Raw genomic sequence first — 18215 nt, forward strand, 5'->3', positions numbered from 1 at the left:
CAGGAGGTCTGGAACACAGGCTAGGAACACACAAGGAAACGCTTTCACTGGCACAATGGCAACAAGATCCGGCGAGGGAGTGCAGGGGAAGTGAGGTATACATAGGGAGTGCACAGGTGAACACACTGATTAGAACCACTGCGCCAATCAGCGGCGCAGTGGCCCTTTAAATCGCAGAGACCCGGCGCGCGTGCGCCCTAGGGAGCGGGGCCGCGCGCGCCGGGACAGGACCGACGGAGAGCGAGTCAGGTACGGGAGCCGGGGTGCGCATCGCGAGCGGGCGCCACCCGCATCGCGCATCGCATCCCGGCTGGAGGCGGTATCGCAGCGCACCGGGTCAGTGGATCTGACCGGGGCGCTGCAGTAGCGAGAGTGTAGCGAGCGCTCCGGGGAGGAGCGGGGACCCGGAGCGCTCGGCGTAACAGTTGCTTTTCCTCTCCCATAAGGATAAGGTAGCAGCACCGAGTACTCAGATAGTATATATATATATATATATATATATATATATATGGTAGACAGAGGCAGTAAAAACAGCTGAGACTTCACAACAGGCTTAGATACATTCTACAAAATATCATAAATGGGGGAGAGATATCAAAAGCTTTGCAGAGGAAAAATTGAGCTGTTGCACATTTGTTGAGCTGTTGTGCCATTTTAAAAATCCCTATCTTATATGAAGGATAGCCTTATGCCTATCCCTATCTTATATGAAGGATAGCCTTATACCTATCCCTATCTTATATGAAGGATAGCCTTATACCTATACCTATCTTATATGAAGTATAGCCTTATACCTATCCCTATCTTATATGAAGGATAGCCTTATACCTATCTCTATCGTATATGAAGGATAGCCTTATACCTATCCCTATCTTATATGAAGTATAGCCTTATACCTATCCCTATCTTATATGAATGATAGCCTTATGCCTATCCCTATCTTATATGAAGGATAGCCTTATACCTATCTCTATCTTATATGAAGGATAGCCTTATACCTATCCCTATCTTATATGAAGGATAGCCTTATACCTATCTCTATCTTATATGATGGATAGCCTTATACCTATCCCTATCTTATATGAAGGATAGCCTTATGTCTGTCCCTATCTTATATAAAGGATAGCCTTATACCTATCTTATATGAAGGGAAGCCTTATGCCTATCCCTATCTTATATGAAGGCTAGCCTTATACCTATCCCTATCTTATATGAAGGGAAGCCTTATACCTATTCCTATCTTATATGAAGGATAGCCTTATGTCTATCCCTATCTTATATGAAGGATTGCCTTATGTCTATCTCTATCTTATATGAAGGATAGCCTTATACCTATATCTATCTTATGTGGAGGATAGCCTTATGTCTATCTCTATCTTATATGAAGGATAGCCTTATACCTATCCCTATCTTATATGAAGGCTAGCCTTATGCCTATCTCTATCTTATATGAAGGAAAGCCTTATACTGCTAATGCCTCTTCCTAGACACCCATAAGCATTTCCCTCTCTACTGCTAATACATCTCCCTATACATCCATGAGCACTTCCCTCTCTACTGCTAATACCTCTTTCTATACACCCATAAGCACTTCCCTCTCTACTGCTAATACTTTTCCCTATACATCCATGAGCACTTCCCTCTCTACTGCTAATACCTCTCCCTATACACCCATGAGCACTTCCCTCCCATCTTCTAAAACCTTTCCCTATACACCCGTGAGCACTTCCCTTTCTACTGCTAATGCCGCTCCCTATACACCCATGAGCACTTCCCTTTCTACTGCTAATGCCTCTCCCTATACACCCATGGGCACTTCCCTCCCATCTTCTAATACCTTTCCCTATACACCCATAAACACTTCCCTTTCTACTGCTATTGCCTCTTCCTATACACCTATAAGCACTCCTCTCTCTTCTGCTAATACTTCTCCCTATACACCCATTGTTAGGTTCGACCTCAAAGGCCGAGACGTCTTCTGTCGGCGGATGCCCAATTTGTGTGTGGAAAGCCTGTATGGGGCTGCAGTCACCCAACGTTCCTTCCAACACTACCTGCCATTCAAAATCACGACACAAACACAAGTGTTGTCTCTGTAAGCTGAAGGCAGAACTGCCCTAGCCCTCTTTTCAGGAGTATTTTATAGCCCACTTTCAATTAGGCGTGTGCAGTAAACTCTACATTGTACAAACACAGGAAAGCCATAAATCTTTTGCAGAAGAAAGTTAGATACAAAATATACATTGCTTAAGCTCAAATATAATGAACCATTGTTTCAAGGACGCATCTGGGGTAGAAAAAGATAAGTGTCTGCATTCTTGAAGATAAGGTGCCCATCGTCTCTTAGTTCAAAAGTTTAAAGTTTGTTATGTAGAAAAAAACAAGAAAGATAGAATACAGTCACTTAGACCGAGAATAATCAAGTCTTCATACAAAATGGAGTCTTTGAACACAAAAATGGAGTCTCCTCTACCCAATTCTATCATTTCCCCCTTTGACATCATCATCTGAAATAACTGGGTCCTCCAGGTCAGGTGTATAGCAGGTCTTTCCTCAGGTACTATCCCAGACCGCGAGTTGTCTGAGGGAACCAAGTCTTCTTAAATTGGCTCCGTCCCCTGAGGAATGGACCGGCATCCTCACCAGGAAGAGTGTTTCAGGTGTGATGTCAATCTAAAAACAAACGAAAAAGAGAGGAGACATGAGAACCTGAAAACAAATGCCGATCATTATTCCTTCTACATCCTGGGAAAACAGCATAAAATGTTTATGTTAACCCATTCATTTGAAGTAAACAATACTCAGTATTTACCGATTCTATATTTGCAGCGACTTATGCATATCATCAAAAGCTTAATAACTAAATAAGATAAAAGAATAACTACTGCAACTTGTAATATAAAATGTATGGCACCTCCTACCCATCCCCCAATACCTTTCAACCAGGTAGCTGGGTTCATTATGGAGAAAGTATCCCCCCACCACTTATCTTTATTTTGGTCCTTGTCTTTAGTGTACTGTTCCCTTAGTTTTAGTATGTTCTCAAGTTGGTGGTGCATCTGGATGGTACTTGTGGTGTCTGTAGTGACAGCAAGTGGGGCCTATAATCTGGCACATTCCCCCTTGAGCAGCTGTAAGGTAATCAAGAACTATCGTGTGCTGGTTAGTTGTACAGACACAGAGGTGTTAGTGATTTCCAGAATGTCATATATTTGGTCGTCAAGGTAGTCAGTTGTCTCAACTAATTTGTCCCACATTTGCATCATCATGGGGTATACAAAGAGAGTGCTGAAGAGTTTATTGGCTGTTCCCATCTGAACTACATGTGGTCTTCCATTTTCTCTTTCCTTGTTGTCAGCTGCTCTCTGGTATAGCATGTGTCTTGGGACTGCTCTCATGTCAACATCTTTGTTGGGTATCACAAAAGTCGAGGGAGTGAGTCTTGTTAGGGTACATGTGCCATTTACCCCTACTGGCAACCACTTGTAGGCCCCCCTTCCGCATACCCAATATGTGTCTCTTGGGAGTTCCCAATATGAGGAATGTTGATTTATCAGTTTGTTAACTATATCAACCAGTCTTGAGGCGTTAGTCATGTAGCACCATCCAGGTTTCTGTCCCAATGTACCACAGTAACCTATATCTGGGTTATTACATGTCGGGTCATAGGGCTGGTAATATGAAGATTCACTACATTTTTGGTGTCCTGTCATGTTATGACACTCTTCTTCGGTACCTTGAGGAAAAAGTGTATTATTCAGCCAGTTTTTGTCTCTATTTGGCTAGGCTTAAATGTATCAGTACTTACAGATGTTCTGCTAAAACTGACCTTTATCCCCTGTGTGGGTATTTGTCCTAGGTCTAGTATTTGTGTGACTTCACGTGCTACCCAGGAGCCCCCCTTAAAGGTCAGTATCTGCTGTGGTCCTTGTCCAAAACTGCTCAGGTTTCCCTGCCACCAGGGTTGCCCAATCCATCCCACTATTGGAATCCCCACTGAAGTGTACCAATGTTTTGTGTACCGTGGCTTGTTGCTTGCTAATGTGTTGAAGCAATTCCCCTGGAACATCTCATGTGGTGGCACAGGGATAGCCAAATAAGGCATACTCTGGGCAGATGTAGGAGCATGTGTGCATATCCAGCAATCTTTCACTGTGAGATTTTGTGCCAACATTAAGTGGTGTTTCAAGAATTTGTTATCTGGATGCTTTTCTAGCTCATCATGTAAGGTTGTGATGTAACATATTAGACAGTTGTCATGTTGTCATGGTCAGATACCGTCCTTTTGCAGTGTGATGCATGAATCCAGCTGGCTTTTCCTTGCAGCTTGACTGATGTTGCTGTAGTCAAGAGAACTTGATATGGTCCTTCAAATCGGGGCTCGAGGGACTTCTTGGTATGTTTCTTTACATACACGTAGTCTCCAGGCAGTAGTGTGTGGGTTCCTTCAATGCTGTCCGGATCTGGGAAGGAAAGACAACACTTGCCCACATGTTAGTTTCAGATACTTTCACAAGAACTGCACATATGAGGACAGATTCTCATACTAATGTTATAACTGTAATACATCCTCCCCATGGGGTAGGCCTCATGTCAGCCTAAAGAGATCAACACACACCAAGACAAAACACATAACCTGAACAAGGGGTCAAGCTTATGTAATCTACCTGGACTCTCTAGAGCAGACAGAGTGGCTTTGGGTATACTTTCAGGGGGCTGGTATAGTCCTCCCTGGATTGTATGAAGCACAGGTCATACAGGCTTGAAGAAAAGCTACTACAGTAGTGGAGATACCAGGGGCTATCCAGGATTTGTCTATGACTTGCAGCATGGCCCCTTTGGACAAAATGTGTTTTTCCATGTATTACTTGGACTATCATTGGGAAGCAGAGTTCTAGGCAGGCAGACTTTTGCAGAAGTCCCCCATATGCCGTCTTTTCTCCTCTGTCCCTTAACATCCTCCAAGATTCTTTTTACAGCAACATCTGCCTGTTGTGAAGGTTTTTTTTCCACGCTCACCTCCACGTCTCTGACAGATATCACTGGCAGTGCGGCGACTGCCTCTGTAGTGGTGTCAGCCAACTCATTATTTTTGGCTTCTAAGGTACCAGTCTTCATATGGACCCTAATTCTGACAATTCCCACCTCCTCTGACATTAGCAGACCCCTCCATGAGTGCTCCAACTCTCTGCATATTTTATTGGTCTGCCTGAAGAGGTGAGAAAGGTCTTCCAGATAAGTCTGTTAGCGGTTTTACCCCAGCCAAGTCTGTAAGTTCCAGTTAGTGCAGCCAACTCATTACCTTATTGCCCTGGGCAAGCAGGTAGAGAGTTTGTTCTTTTGACTACTTGGTGTCATGCAGAATACATACCCCATCATGTGAGAACCCTGCTGTCTCCTGTAATATTAACTCTATACAGGCATTCATCATCATTATTATTATACAGAGTTTGTAATAAATTATGCCCCTCTCCCATCATCTCTTCCCCCCTTTGAATCCAGTCATTCTCCACCAGAGAGCAATGAAGCTGGATTCAAGGGCACAGTTATCTAGCGTGGAGAGGAGTGTAATGGATTGGAAAGAAGTCCAGACTACCAAACCGCTACAAGTCAGTGAATGGAATCAACAGGTTGACTCCCTCTCTCAAACCAAAATGGAAATCTGAAATTATCTCAATCTTTTACAAGAACAGAATTTTAACCCAATAAGACAACTAGGTTTCACTATGGCAAAATTACGCAAAATAAAAGGTGACTTAGTATTTTTATCATAAGAGATAAACTACATTTAAATAATCACAAGAAAAACAAATGAAAACAAACTAGGAATGCCGCTCTCACACAGAAAGTCTTTAGAGATAAAGACAGGAAGGTGGGGGCTGCCCCCCTCTGCAGCATCGAGCTGTTCACACACAGGTTAGAATGCTGTGTCAACTTTTACACGGACGGACCGTAAAGACTCAAAAAATACAAACACAAAAAGGGATTCACATAGCAATAAATCACAGATTGCATGACAACTAGTCACCAGCCTATTTGTACAAGGGTGTTAAACAGAACAGCATAAGCAAGAAGAGGCAAGAGTTAAAGAACTAATCCAAGAATGATCTGTGACATACAATTAGATACAGATAGGGAACACTAAAATATTAAACTGATATTGTGACACAGGATCAGGATTAGTAAACAAAAAAGTCACAAAGACCTAGTGTTCAAACACAAACATTGTCTTTGGAGATCAGAAATCACAACCAAACAAACCTAATAGTGACACAAAGATATATATATATATATATATATATATATATATATATATATATATATGCAAAAAGCTTATCAGTAGCCTTCTAAAACAGTCTCACTGAGAGATTATTTTCCGCTTCATTCAACTAAAACATTGCATGCTCCAGAATTTCCACTAATCCGGCAACTTCCACATGTACTAAAAAGTATTCACAAACTATCCCATAAGGTAAACACTTATTTCTTTGTCTACAGTATGTGACGTACAAGCTCCTCCTCTTGGAATTTTTGGCGCTGGCTAGTCCCTAGACGCCATATTTAGACCATAAAGGTATCATACCTCACATAAGAGAAAAAAAGAGTTTCAATTCACGTTCTCTACCATCACAAGACTCACGTAAAAATGTAGCATGTTAGACACCCCATGTCCTGCATACACAATGGACAACACAACTTGACAAAACAATTTGTATGGAAATAACAAACATACACATAGATTTCACCGAAAGCTTCTATTTCCTTCACTTAGCTTTAGTCAACTCAACTTGTTAACATTCTCATAACCTGCTATCTCTCCAAACGCTGATTACTCAGTATTCCATCACTGTCACATTCTGATTTCATTCTTAACTCCGTACATCCCTTTAGTCCTGCTTGTCACTCCCCTCATCAGCAATACGTTTTCTGCAGTTTTTTTTTTTATGTGTCCTGACTTGTCACAATAATAACAAATTGGGGGTTTCCGGGGTCTGTCTCCTTTGTTATTCTGACCCCCACCTTGGGATTTTTCAGAGACATATGCTATTGTAGTCTTTTTAGGGGCTCCCTGTAGGTCAGGTCCTATCCCCTGGGCTTTCAGTTGTTCCCTTCTCTGGGGTCTTAAACCGTCCACAAAAGCAACTACAAACAGTCTCTGTATTACGTCACTGTCCATGTCTAATCCTTCGTCTATGTAATGTTGCTCTAGACCAAGGTAATAGTCAGATACAGTCTGGGTCGGGGTTTGAGTGCCCACTGCTATCGTCCCCCTCTCTCTCTGTCTTTGCGTGCAAAAGGTTTTAAGAGAGTTAGTAAACGTCTGTCTGGAGTCCTCTCCCCTGGGTTCATTGGGTCTAGCTGCATGAGTGACAGTTATAAATTGAGAGAACATGGTGGGTGGCATTTTTAACCTGCAAAGGTTTTCCCCATCTTGCCATGTGGCATTATGAGATTCCATGACCTGAGTCAGGTACCTAAAAAAAAACAAAGGCTTAGTAAGTGGGTCAGGGGCATTTTGCACAAGAGCCATACATTCCGCAGGGCTCCATGGTTTATACAGGTGCCTATTTAAAGGTACTGTCTGATACTGGTTATCTCCTATCATCTTTCTAACCTCGTCCCTCAGTAGGTGTACAGGGGCTAGGTTGACAACCTGTCCTTGCCGTGTAATTCTTCAAGGATTGTTTTAAGAGCGTGTATCTGGGGTTCTCCGTCTGCATTCTTGGACTTTTGCTGACCCATCTCTAGCCGACCATTCCTAAGTAGCTTATTGGGGGGAACTTCGGAAAGTATGTCCCCCTAGTTGCCTTCTCCTTAGGCGGCTAGTAGGTTAAAAAGGCTCTTTTGGCCTTTTTACCTGATTAAAAGGCTCTCCTGGCCTTTACCTGTGATGCATGACAATTCTGTATTAGATATTAGCTCATACTAGCCGTCCGTTCCTAGGTAGCTTATTGGGGAAACCCTCGTAAGGTGTCTTTCCCTCGTTGCCGTCCTCCTAGGCGACTAATATGCTAAAAGGCTCACCTGGCCTTTTCACTGTCATCCACATCACTCTCATAGGGTCAGTGTCCGTTCTAGATGTGTTTTACCACACCTTATTCCCCCAGAATACACGGGCTTATCACACGAATCCTGTCCTGGACTTATGATGTATTCCAGGCTCATACTAACAACCAGATAATGGTTTATGTGATAATATGGGATTTAAGCATAATCTGTGACCCCGTTAGGCGCTTTCACAGATCAGTTCGGCAATATCCTCATAAAATCACATACCATCCTCTCTTGGCTCATACATTCATTCCATGTGTCCTTGCGGAGTAACACAGTACTTATCCAACCGACAGAAGGTATATGGGTTCATTGTCTATTCAAATAGACCCACTATCACAGGAGTTTAGCTATTCTAAAACCCAGTCTAAGTGCAGGACCCACAGCCACAGATCTCAGGAGGGCACAGATATAAGAAAAATAAAGCTTTTTCTTACCTGGCCAGGTTTTGTGTAGTCTGTGGTCTCCGGAGGCCCGAGCCGTAGTTTTCCCGCACTATATCTGAGATGCTCCTTGTGATTCGGCAGCGGGTCCCTGTTCGGGCGCCAAATAATGTTAGGTTCGACCTCAAAGGCCGAGACGTCTTCTGTCGGCGGATGCCCAATTTGTGTGTGGAAAGCCTGTATGGGGCTGCAGTCACCCAACGTTCCTTCCAACACTACCTGCCATTCAAAATCACGACACAAACACAAGTGTTGTCTCTGTAAGCTGAAGGCAGAACTGCCCTAGCCCTCTTTTCAGGAGTATTTTATAGCCCACTTTCAATTAGGCGTGCGCAGTAAACTCTACATTGTACAAACACAGGAAAACCATAAATCTTTCGCAGAAGAAAGTTAGATACAAAATATACATTGCTTAAGCTCAAATATAATGAACCATTGTTTCAAGGACGCATCTGGGGTAGAAAAAGATAAGTGTCTGCATTCTTGAAGATAAGGTACCCATCGTCTCTTAGTTCAAAAGTTTAAAGTTTGTTATAAAAAAAAAAAACAAGAAAGATAGAATACAGTCACTTAGACCGAGAATAATCAAGTCTTCATACAAAATGGAGTCTTTGAACACAAAAATGGAGTCTCCTCTACCCAATTCTATCACCCATGAACACTTCCCTCTAATACTTCTCCCTATACATCCATAAGTACTTCCCCAACTACTGCTAATGCCTCTCCCTATACACCCATGAGCACATCCATCTCTACTGCTAATACCTCTCCTTATAAACACTTCCATTCCAATATTAAGTCCCTCTCCTTGGATAAAAGGTCCCGTCATTATCTGGCCATTTCAAGATGTCTTGGAGTTTATATCGACAGAAGTAAAGTCTTCAAGAAGTTAGGGAGCTCTCTCATTACCTTCTGCAAGAGAAATAGAGGCCTGAAAGCTTCTAAACCTAAACTAGGTAGGTGGATCAGAGAAGCTATAAGAATGTCTCTCAGTGTTCAACTAAACCCATTTTCTCACAGGCCATTCTACCAGGGCTGTCTCTACCAGGGCTGTCTCTACCAGGATTGCCTCTACCAGGGCTGTCTCTACCAGGGCTGTCTCTACAAGGATTGACTCTACCAGGGCTGTCTCTACCAGGGCTGTCCCTACCAGGATTGTCTCTACCAGGGCTGTCTTTACCAGGGCTGTCTCTACCAGGATTGTCTCTACCAGGGCTGTCTCTACCAGAGCTGTCTCTACCAGGATTGTCTCTACCGGGGCTGGCTCTATCAGGGCTGTCTCTACCAGGGCTGTCTCTACCCAGGATTGCCTCTACCAGGATTGTCTCTACCAGGGCTGTCTCTACCAGGGCTGTCTCTACCAGGGTTGTCTCTACCAGGATTGTCTCTACCAGGATTGTCTCTACCAGGGCTGTCTCTACCAGGGCTGTCTTTACCAGGGCTGTCTCTACCAGGGTTGTCTCTACCAGGATTGTCTCTACCAGGATTGTCTCTACCAGGATTGTCTCTACCAGGGCTGTCTCTACCAGGGCTGTCTCTACCAGGATTGTCTCTACCAGGGCTGTCTCTACCAGGATTGTCTCTACCAGGGCTGTCTCTACCAGGATTGTCTCTATCAGGGCTTCCTCTACCAGGATTGTTTCTATCAGGGCTGTCTCTACCAGGATTGCCTCTACCAGGGCTGTCTCTCTACCAAGATTGTCTCTACCAGGGCTGTCTCTCTACCAGAATTGTCTCTACCAGGGCTGTCTCTACAAGGATTGACTCTACCAGGGCTGTCTCTACCAGGGATGTCCCTACCAGGGCTGTCTCTACCAGGGCTGTCTCTACCAGGATTGTCTCTACCAGGGCTGTCTCTACCAGGGCTGTCTCTACCAGGATTGTCTCTACCAGGGCTGTCTCTACCAGGGCTGTCTCTACCAGGGCTGTCTCTACCCAGGATTGCCTCTACCAGGATTGTCTCTACCAGGGCTGTCTCTACCAGGGCTGTCTCTACCAGGGTTGTCTCTACCAGGATTGTCTCTACCAGAATTGTCTCTACTAGGGCTGTCTCTACCAGGATTGTCTCTACCAGGGCTGTCTCTACCAGGATTGTCTCTACCAGGGCTGTCTCTACCAGGATTGTCTCTACCAGGGCTGTCTCTACCAGGATTGTCTCTATCAGGGCTTCCTCTACCAGGATTGTTTCTATCAGGGCTGTCTCTACCAGGGCTGTCTCTACCAGGATTGTCTCTACCAGGGCTGTCTTTCTACCAGGATTGTCTCTACCAGGGCTGTCTCTCTACCAGAATTGTCTCTACCAGGGCTGTCTCTACCAGGATTGTCTCTACCAGGGCTGTCTCTACCAGGATTGTCTCTACCAGGGCTGTCTCTACCAGGGCTGTCTCTGTCTCTACCAGGGCTGTCTCTACCAGGGCTGTCTTTACCAGGATTGTCTCTACCAGGATTGTCTCTACCAGGGCTGTCTCTACCAGGATTGTCTCTACCAGGATTGTCTCTACCAGGGCTGTCTCTACCTGGATTGTCTCTACCAGGGCTGTCTCTGTCTCTATCAGGGCTGTCTCTACCAGGGCTGTCTCTACCAGGATTGTCTCTACCAGGGCTGTCTCTACCAGGGCTGTCTCTACTAGCTATGCGGAAAGGTCCCTGATAAACCCCTGGACCAGGTTTGTTCTGTGCCCTCTTGGAGGTATATAGCCTAGATGACTTGCTTTCCGACTGTAATCTATCGGGCATGCTGGGAGCTGTCCACATTCACCATCTAGAGGACCACAGTTTGGAGACCACTGAGCTAGACAGAGTTTGGAAAGCACAGCCTTCCGGGGGTCTATTCTAACCTCTGCACAGCCTAAAGTCCCTTCCCTATAGGACTGCTTCTTTCTAAGTCATCACTTGTGCTGCTGGATAGAATGTAAGGCTACGTTCACACCTCGGATAATTAAAAAAAAACATTGATAGATTTTTCTCAAATTTAGCATAATATCATATATGGGGAGGATACACAATCCTATTAAAGTTACCCGAAATCGGTCAAGCAGAAGGGGATGGTTTCATATGTTCTATATATCAGCTTATGTGCTGCTATGTTGGTTCAGTCCATTATTGCAGGTAGTGACTGTGCATTGGTTCAGTCCATTATTGCAGGTAGTGACTGTGCATTGGATAAGTCCATTATTGTAGGTAGTGACTGTACATTGGATCAGTCCATTATTGTAGGTAGTGACTGTACATTGGTTCAGTCCATTATTGTAGGTAGTGACTGTACATTGGATCAGTCCATTATTGTAGGTAGTGACTGTACATTGGATCAGTCCATTATTGTAGGTAGTGACTGTACATTGGATCAGTCCATTATTGTAGGTAGTGACTGTGCATTGGTTCAGTCCATTATTGTAGGTAGTGACTGTGCATTGGATCAGTCCATTATTGTAGGTAGTGACTGTGCATTGGATAAGTCCATTATTGTAGGTAGTGACTGTGCATTGGATCAGTCCATTATTGTAGGTAGTGACTGTACATTGGATCAGTCCATTATTGTAGGTAGTGACTGTACATTGGATCAGTCCATTATTGTAGGTAGTGACTGTGCATTGGTTCAGTCCATTATTGTAGGTAGTGACTGTGCATTGGATCAGTCCATTATTGTAGGTAGTGACTGTGCATTGGATCAGTCCATTATTGTAGGTAGTGACTGTACATTGGATCAGTCCATTATTGTAGGTAGTGACTGTGCATTGGTTCAGTCCATTATTGTAGGTAGTGACTGTGCATTGGATCAGTCCATTATTGCAGGTAGTGACTGTGCATTGGATAAGTCCATTATTGTAGGTAGTGACTGTACATTGGATCAGTCCATTATTGTAGGTAGTGACTGTGCATTGGTTCAGTCCATTATTGTAGGTAGTGACTGTGCATTGGATCAGTCCATTATTGTAGGTAGTGACTGTACATTGGATCAGTCCATTATTGTAGGTAGTGACTGTGCATTGGATCCATTATTGCAGGTAGTGACTGTGCATTGGTTCAGTCCATTATTGCAGGTAGTGACTGTGCATTGGTTCAGTCCATTATTGCAGGTAGTGACTGTACATTGGATCAGTCCATTATTGTAGGTAGTGACTGTGCATTGGTTCAGTCCATTATTGCAGGTAGTGACTGTGCATTGGTTCTGTCCATTATTGCAGGTAGTGAGTGTACATTGGATCAGTCCATTATTGTAGGTAGTGACTGTACATTGGATCAGTCCATTATTGTAGATAGTGACTGTGCATTGGATCAGTCCATTATTGTAGGTAGTGACTGTGCATTGGATCAGTCCATTATTGTAGGTAGTGACTGTGCATTGGATCAGTCCATTATTGTAGATAGTGACTGTGCATTGGATCAGTCCATTATTGTAGGTAATGACTGTGCATTGGATCAGTCCATTATTGTAGATAGTGACTGTGCATTGGATCAGTCCATTATTGTAGGTAGTGACTGTGCATTGGATCAGTCCATTATTGTAGGTAGTGACTGTGCATTGGATCAGTCCATTATTGTAGATAGTGACTGTGCATTGGATCAGTCCATTATTGTAGGTAGTGACTGTTCATTGGTTCAGTCCATTATTGTAGGTAGTGACTGTGCATTGGATCCATTATTGTAGGTAGTGACTGTGCATTGGATCCATTATTGTAGGTAGTGACTGTGCATTGGATCCATTATTGTAGGTAGTGACTGTGCATTGGATCAGTCCATTATTGTAGGTAGAGACTGTGCATTGGATCAGTCCATTATTGTAGTGACTGTGCATTGGTTTGGTCCACAGTTAGCTAAGAGACAATTGGTACAGTTTATTGGATCAGTCCATTATTGTAGGTAGAGACTGTGCATTGGATCAGTCCATTATTGTAGGTAGTGACTGTGCATTGGTTTGGTCCACAGTTAGCTAAGAGACAATTGGTACAGTTTATTGGATCAGTCCATTATTGTAGGTAGTGACTGTGCATTGGATCAGTCCATTATTGTAGGTAGTGAATGTGCATTGGTTTGGTCCACAGTTAGCTAAGAGACAATTGGTACAGTTCATTGGATAAGTCCATTATTGTAGGTAGCGTGTAATGTTTGTTTTATGCACCTTGTATTTATCTGTTAATATCTGAGTTTTAACCAAGGTTTAATTATTCTGTTTATGATAGCTTTTAGTCTGCTTGGTTTTATAGGACATATGTATGTTCTTTCTGCTTAATCTGTGTTCACACTGAGTCTTGCTTGTTACCTGTGCTCTGTATATAATAATTCCTGTTTGGTATCCAGGAGACAATTCTATCTCGTCCGCTTTTCAGTCTAGTGTTCTATGTATTATATTTTGGTTTCCTACTAGGTCAGCATCCTGATCACACGGTGGAGTGTGTCCGCTGGCTAGAAGTCTATTTGGCTTTATTATGCTGTCTACTCCTTTTGCGGAGTGGGGTGTCCAGTTTGTTTCTGTTCTGTGTCCCAGTGTGAACAATGTTCTATGTTCCTGATCAGTTTGGTGTTTTTGCATTCAGTTCTTCCGTTCATCCTCTGTATTCTGCTGTATACTTGTTCCATACCTTGTCTTGTTCATTTTATCATATTTGCCATTTATCTGGATTCCGGTTTATGAACTGTTTGTAAATACACTGTATCCTGCCCTTTTTGTGAATTTACATTCTGTCTGGTTGTCTGGTAGTTATTCTGTGTCTGTTTCTGGCCTGTGACCGACTATGATTATTTGTTTTTACACCATTGCACTTTAGCGCAGGGATGGACCGGCTCCAAGTTGTCAATCCACCATTTAGGGTGGATGGGCAAGTAGGCAGGGAGAGTGTATACAGGGACAGCTTAGGGCTCACTCTCCCTGTTCACCCCCAGTCATGCAGAGTTATAGGAGAAAAAAGCTGCGATGGCGCTCCCAAGGAAATAACCCAAAGTCGTGGGTATTGGTGCAAAATAAATAAATAATTTATTCTTACAGCATAAGAAATCAAAGAAAATAAATATAAAGCAAGACGCGTTTCGTGAGTCACAGCTCCCTTTTTCAATTGCAGGTGGTTGCTTTAACTGCAATTGAAAAAGGGAGCTGTGACTCCCGAAACGCGTCTTGCTTTTATTTATTATTTTCTTTGATTTCTTATGCTGTAAGAATAAATTATTTATTTATTTTGCACCAATACCCACGACTTTGGGTTATTTCCTTGGGAGCGCCATCGCAGCTTTTTTCTCCTATACCTATGCATTACTCTACGGACTCTCCTCTGGGCTCCGTCCTCACGCTGCAGGCCTGCATACCAAGCTAACATCACCGGCAAGGAATACGCTACCCCCACCTGGGTACCCACCTACACCGGCTAAAGACCTACACCGCACCCGGCGCTACCTCCGCTTTTTTCCTCCATTTATCACCCCCAGTCATGACATAGTGACTGTGCATTGGTTCGGTCCACAGTTAGCTAAGAGACAGCTGGGGCAGTTTATTGGATCAGTCCATTATTGTAGGTAGTAACAGAGTATTGGTTCGGTCCACAGTTAGCTAAGAGACAGCTGGGCCAGTTTATTGGATCAGTCCATTATTGTAGGTAGTAACAGAGTATTGGTTTGGTCCACAGTTAGCTAAGAGACAGCTGCGAGTTAGAGAGGGGAAAAAACGTGCGGCAAAACGAGCTGAGGAAGAAAGGTCAGGTAGACTCCAACAAATGAGAGAACAAAGCCGGTACATGAGCTCATCCTCCATAGATTAGACTGATAATAACTGAGCTCCGCACTTCATACATTACATATTCAAACAGAGTGAAGTCTAAGAGTTAAAAAAATATATATATATAAATTTACAGATGATTTACATGCATCAAATTCAGTGCAAACTTTACATAATTTGCTCATTTCTAATGTTTATAAAATAAATTGCGTTTTTTCCCTAGAAAACAGTTGAAGCCGAGTGCTTTTGGCGTCAAAACTAAATTTCGACTTTATTGAAGACAACATTTAATAGCTTCTCAGGAGGGTAGATACAGAGTAGAGGATAGTCATAGATGTTTATATACACTGATGCTCATCTTCTCTTTAAAGAGGTACTCCGGAGGAAAAAAAAATGTTTTCAAATCAACTGGTGCCAGAAAGGTTTACAGATTTGTACATTACTTCTATGTAAAAATCTTAATCCTTCCAGTACTTATCAGCTGCTGTATGCTCCAGAGGAAGTTGTGTCGTTTTTTCCAGTCTGACCACAGTGCTCTTTGCTGACACCTCTGTCCATGTCAGGAACTGTCCAAAGCAGGAGAGGTTTGCTATGGGGATTTGCTCCTGCTCTGGACAGTTCCTGACATGATTATAGGGTGATGAACTTTGCATTGCATCCATTTTTTGATTTTAATGCTATATTTTCTTTTCTTTTCTTTTTAGCAGCGTGTATTATATACTTTGAAATGTACCCCTTGTCTGTTCCATGATGGCAATAGAAGATACTTGGAAATTACCTCAAGAATTGGCGCCATATAAGTGAACTTGATATTTATGGATTTATTGTTAATATGAATCATTTGTAGGATTTCACGACACCCCGATGTAATCTTTGGTCAGATAGTCACTGCATGTATTTAGAAACTGTGGAATCTAGAAATATTGAAAAACTTCCCTCAGGGCATGAAACATATATATTACCGTATTTTTCGCCGTATAAGACGCACCAAGAGTTAAGATAAAAATCTTAACTCTTCCAGTACTTATGAGCTGCTTTATGCTCCAGAGGAAGTTGTGTAGTTCTTTCCAGTCTGGCCACAGTGTTCTCTCCTGACACCTCTGTCCATGTCAGGAACTTTTTTTATACTTATACGGCGAATACACACCTATCGCGGCGGTCCCTGCGGCCATCAATGGCCGGGACCCGCGGCTAATACAGGATCACGCCGATCGCGGTGATGCCCTGTATTAACCCTTCAGACGTGGCGATCAAAGCTGACCGACGCGTCTGAAGCGAAAGTGACACTAACCCGGCTGCTCAGTCGGGCTGTTCGGGACCGCCGTGGTGAAATCGCGGCGTCCCGAACAGCTTACAGGACACCGGGAGGGACCTTACCTGCCTCCTCGGTGTCTGCTCCGTGCCGGGATCCCCTGCATGGCCGGCGCTCTCCTTCGACGTCTTCACATCGTCGCGCTCGCCGTCCCGTCATCCAATAGGAGCGGCGTGCGTAGCGACGTGATGACGGCGACGGAGAGCGTGGATCCCGGGGAAGATGACGTCCGGAGTGTCGGGGACATCACGGGGACAGCGATGGAGCGACATCCAGGGCAGCGGTGACGAGTCCGGAGCGGCGGGGACAGGTGAGTACAACTTCCTATACTAGTGGTCTTCAACCTGCGGACCTCCAGATGTTGCAAAACTACAACTCCCAGCATGCCCGGACAGCCAACGGCTGTCCGGGCATGCTGGGAGTTGTAGTTTTGCAACATCTGGAGGTCCGCAGGTTGAAGATCACTGTTGGGTTCAGAATCTTTTTTTTCTAGATTTTGCACCTTTAAAATTGGGTGCGTCTTATAGGGCGAAAAATAGGGTAATTGTCGGTTTATCATGTATTTTTCCACCTTTGTTAATATTTATCTATATACACACTATTTACATGTAATGTTATTATTTTTTATAATATTTTTTATAATATTTTTTATAATATTTGTCAACATTATTACCAATTTCACATACACATTATTTGTTTATCACACATAAAATGTATAAAATATCCTTTTTAATCATTCATTTATTAGATTAGCCTTTTCCACATGTGGTTCACGTGTTTTATTGTATCACATCCTTTATTGTAATAAAAAATGTTTTATTAAATAAAACACTATTAGAAATGATTGAGTATACAATATTCACACACAAACACGTATGTAATGCACTAACACTTCCCTAAATGAAATTTTATTATGATATGAATGTTTTTTTATTTTTTTTTTTCACAATGTTTTTATTTATACATCTTTTTATTTGCAGTGCTATATATATATTTTTGGAGTATCACCTATGTATTGATTAGTCATTTTTAGATTTTTTTAACACTATCTTTTTAATAACACAATTGTGGTTTTGACTATCTTCCATTAAAAATGATTATTTTTTAAATTTTTTAACACTTTAAAATATTCTATTTATGTATTTATTTATTTGTTTTTCATTATAATTTTTCCTTTCATTAATCAAAAATACCTGCATGGCGGACATGGTGGCAATAGTTAATAAGTGTGTCTTATGGTATTTTGTTATTGATACCCTAATATGGCGTGACATACTGTCTTTTCTATCTATGTATAAAAGTGGAATGCACTATTCGATTTTGACCACTAGATGTCATGGGGCTGCCGGTGATTGTGGCGTTGGTTGTGAGGTGCGCATGCGCGGGATCCCGGGCAGTGAGACGCATTGTCCAGGCGTCAGTAGGCACAGAGCGCATGTCCGGAAGTGATCTGTCAGGCATGGAGGCGCTTGGGACGTGACGTTGTGGGTGATGGCTGGGCTTCCTGTTCCGGGGTCTCGCGCATGCGCAAATATCATGTCACTGATATTTGATTAATAAAGCATATATATATATTTTCAGTAGAAATCGCTCAGTTTTTTTTTTCTGTATAAAAAAGTTCCTGACATGGACAGAGGTGTCAGCAGAGAGCACTGTGGTCAGACTGGAAAGAACTACACAACTTCCTCTGGAGCATAAAGCAGCT

General features: G+C 43.0%; 1 protein-coding gene across 1 annotated transcript in view; it reads right to left on the minus strand.

Moving 5' to 3' along the window:
* Positions 1-18215, minus strand: part of LOC130361089 (uncharacterized) — an 85747-nt gene that overhangs the window by 54396 nt on the left and 13136 nt on the right. Inside the window, 7 exon segments of the mRNA XM_056563654.1 lie at positions 2562-2673; positions 4279-4463; positions 7021-7475; positions 8490-8586; positions 9514-10122; positions 10221-10776; positions 10826-11125. Coding sequence (XP_056419629.1) covers positions 2562-2673; positions 4279-4463; positions 7021-7475; positions 8490-8586; positions 9514-10122; positions 10221-10776; positions 10826-11125 — 2314 coding nt within the window.

The sequence above is a fragment of the Hyla sarda genome, chromosome 3 (assembly GCF_029499605.1).
Source record: "Hyla sarda isolate aHylSar1 chromosome 3, aHylSar1.hap1, whole genome shotgun sequence".
Classification (NCBI taxonomy): domain Eukaryota; kingdom Metazoa; phylum Chordata; class Amphibia; order Anura; family Hylidae; genus Hyla; species Hyla sarda.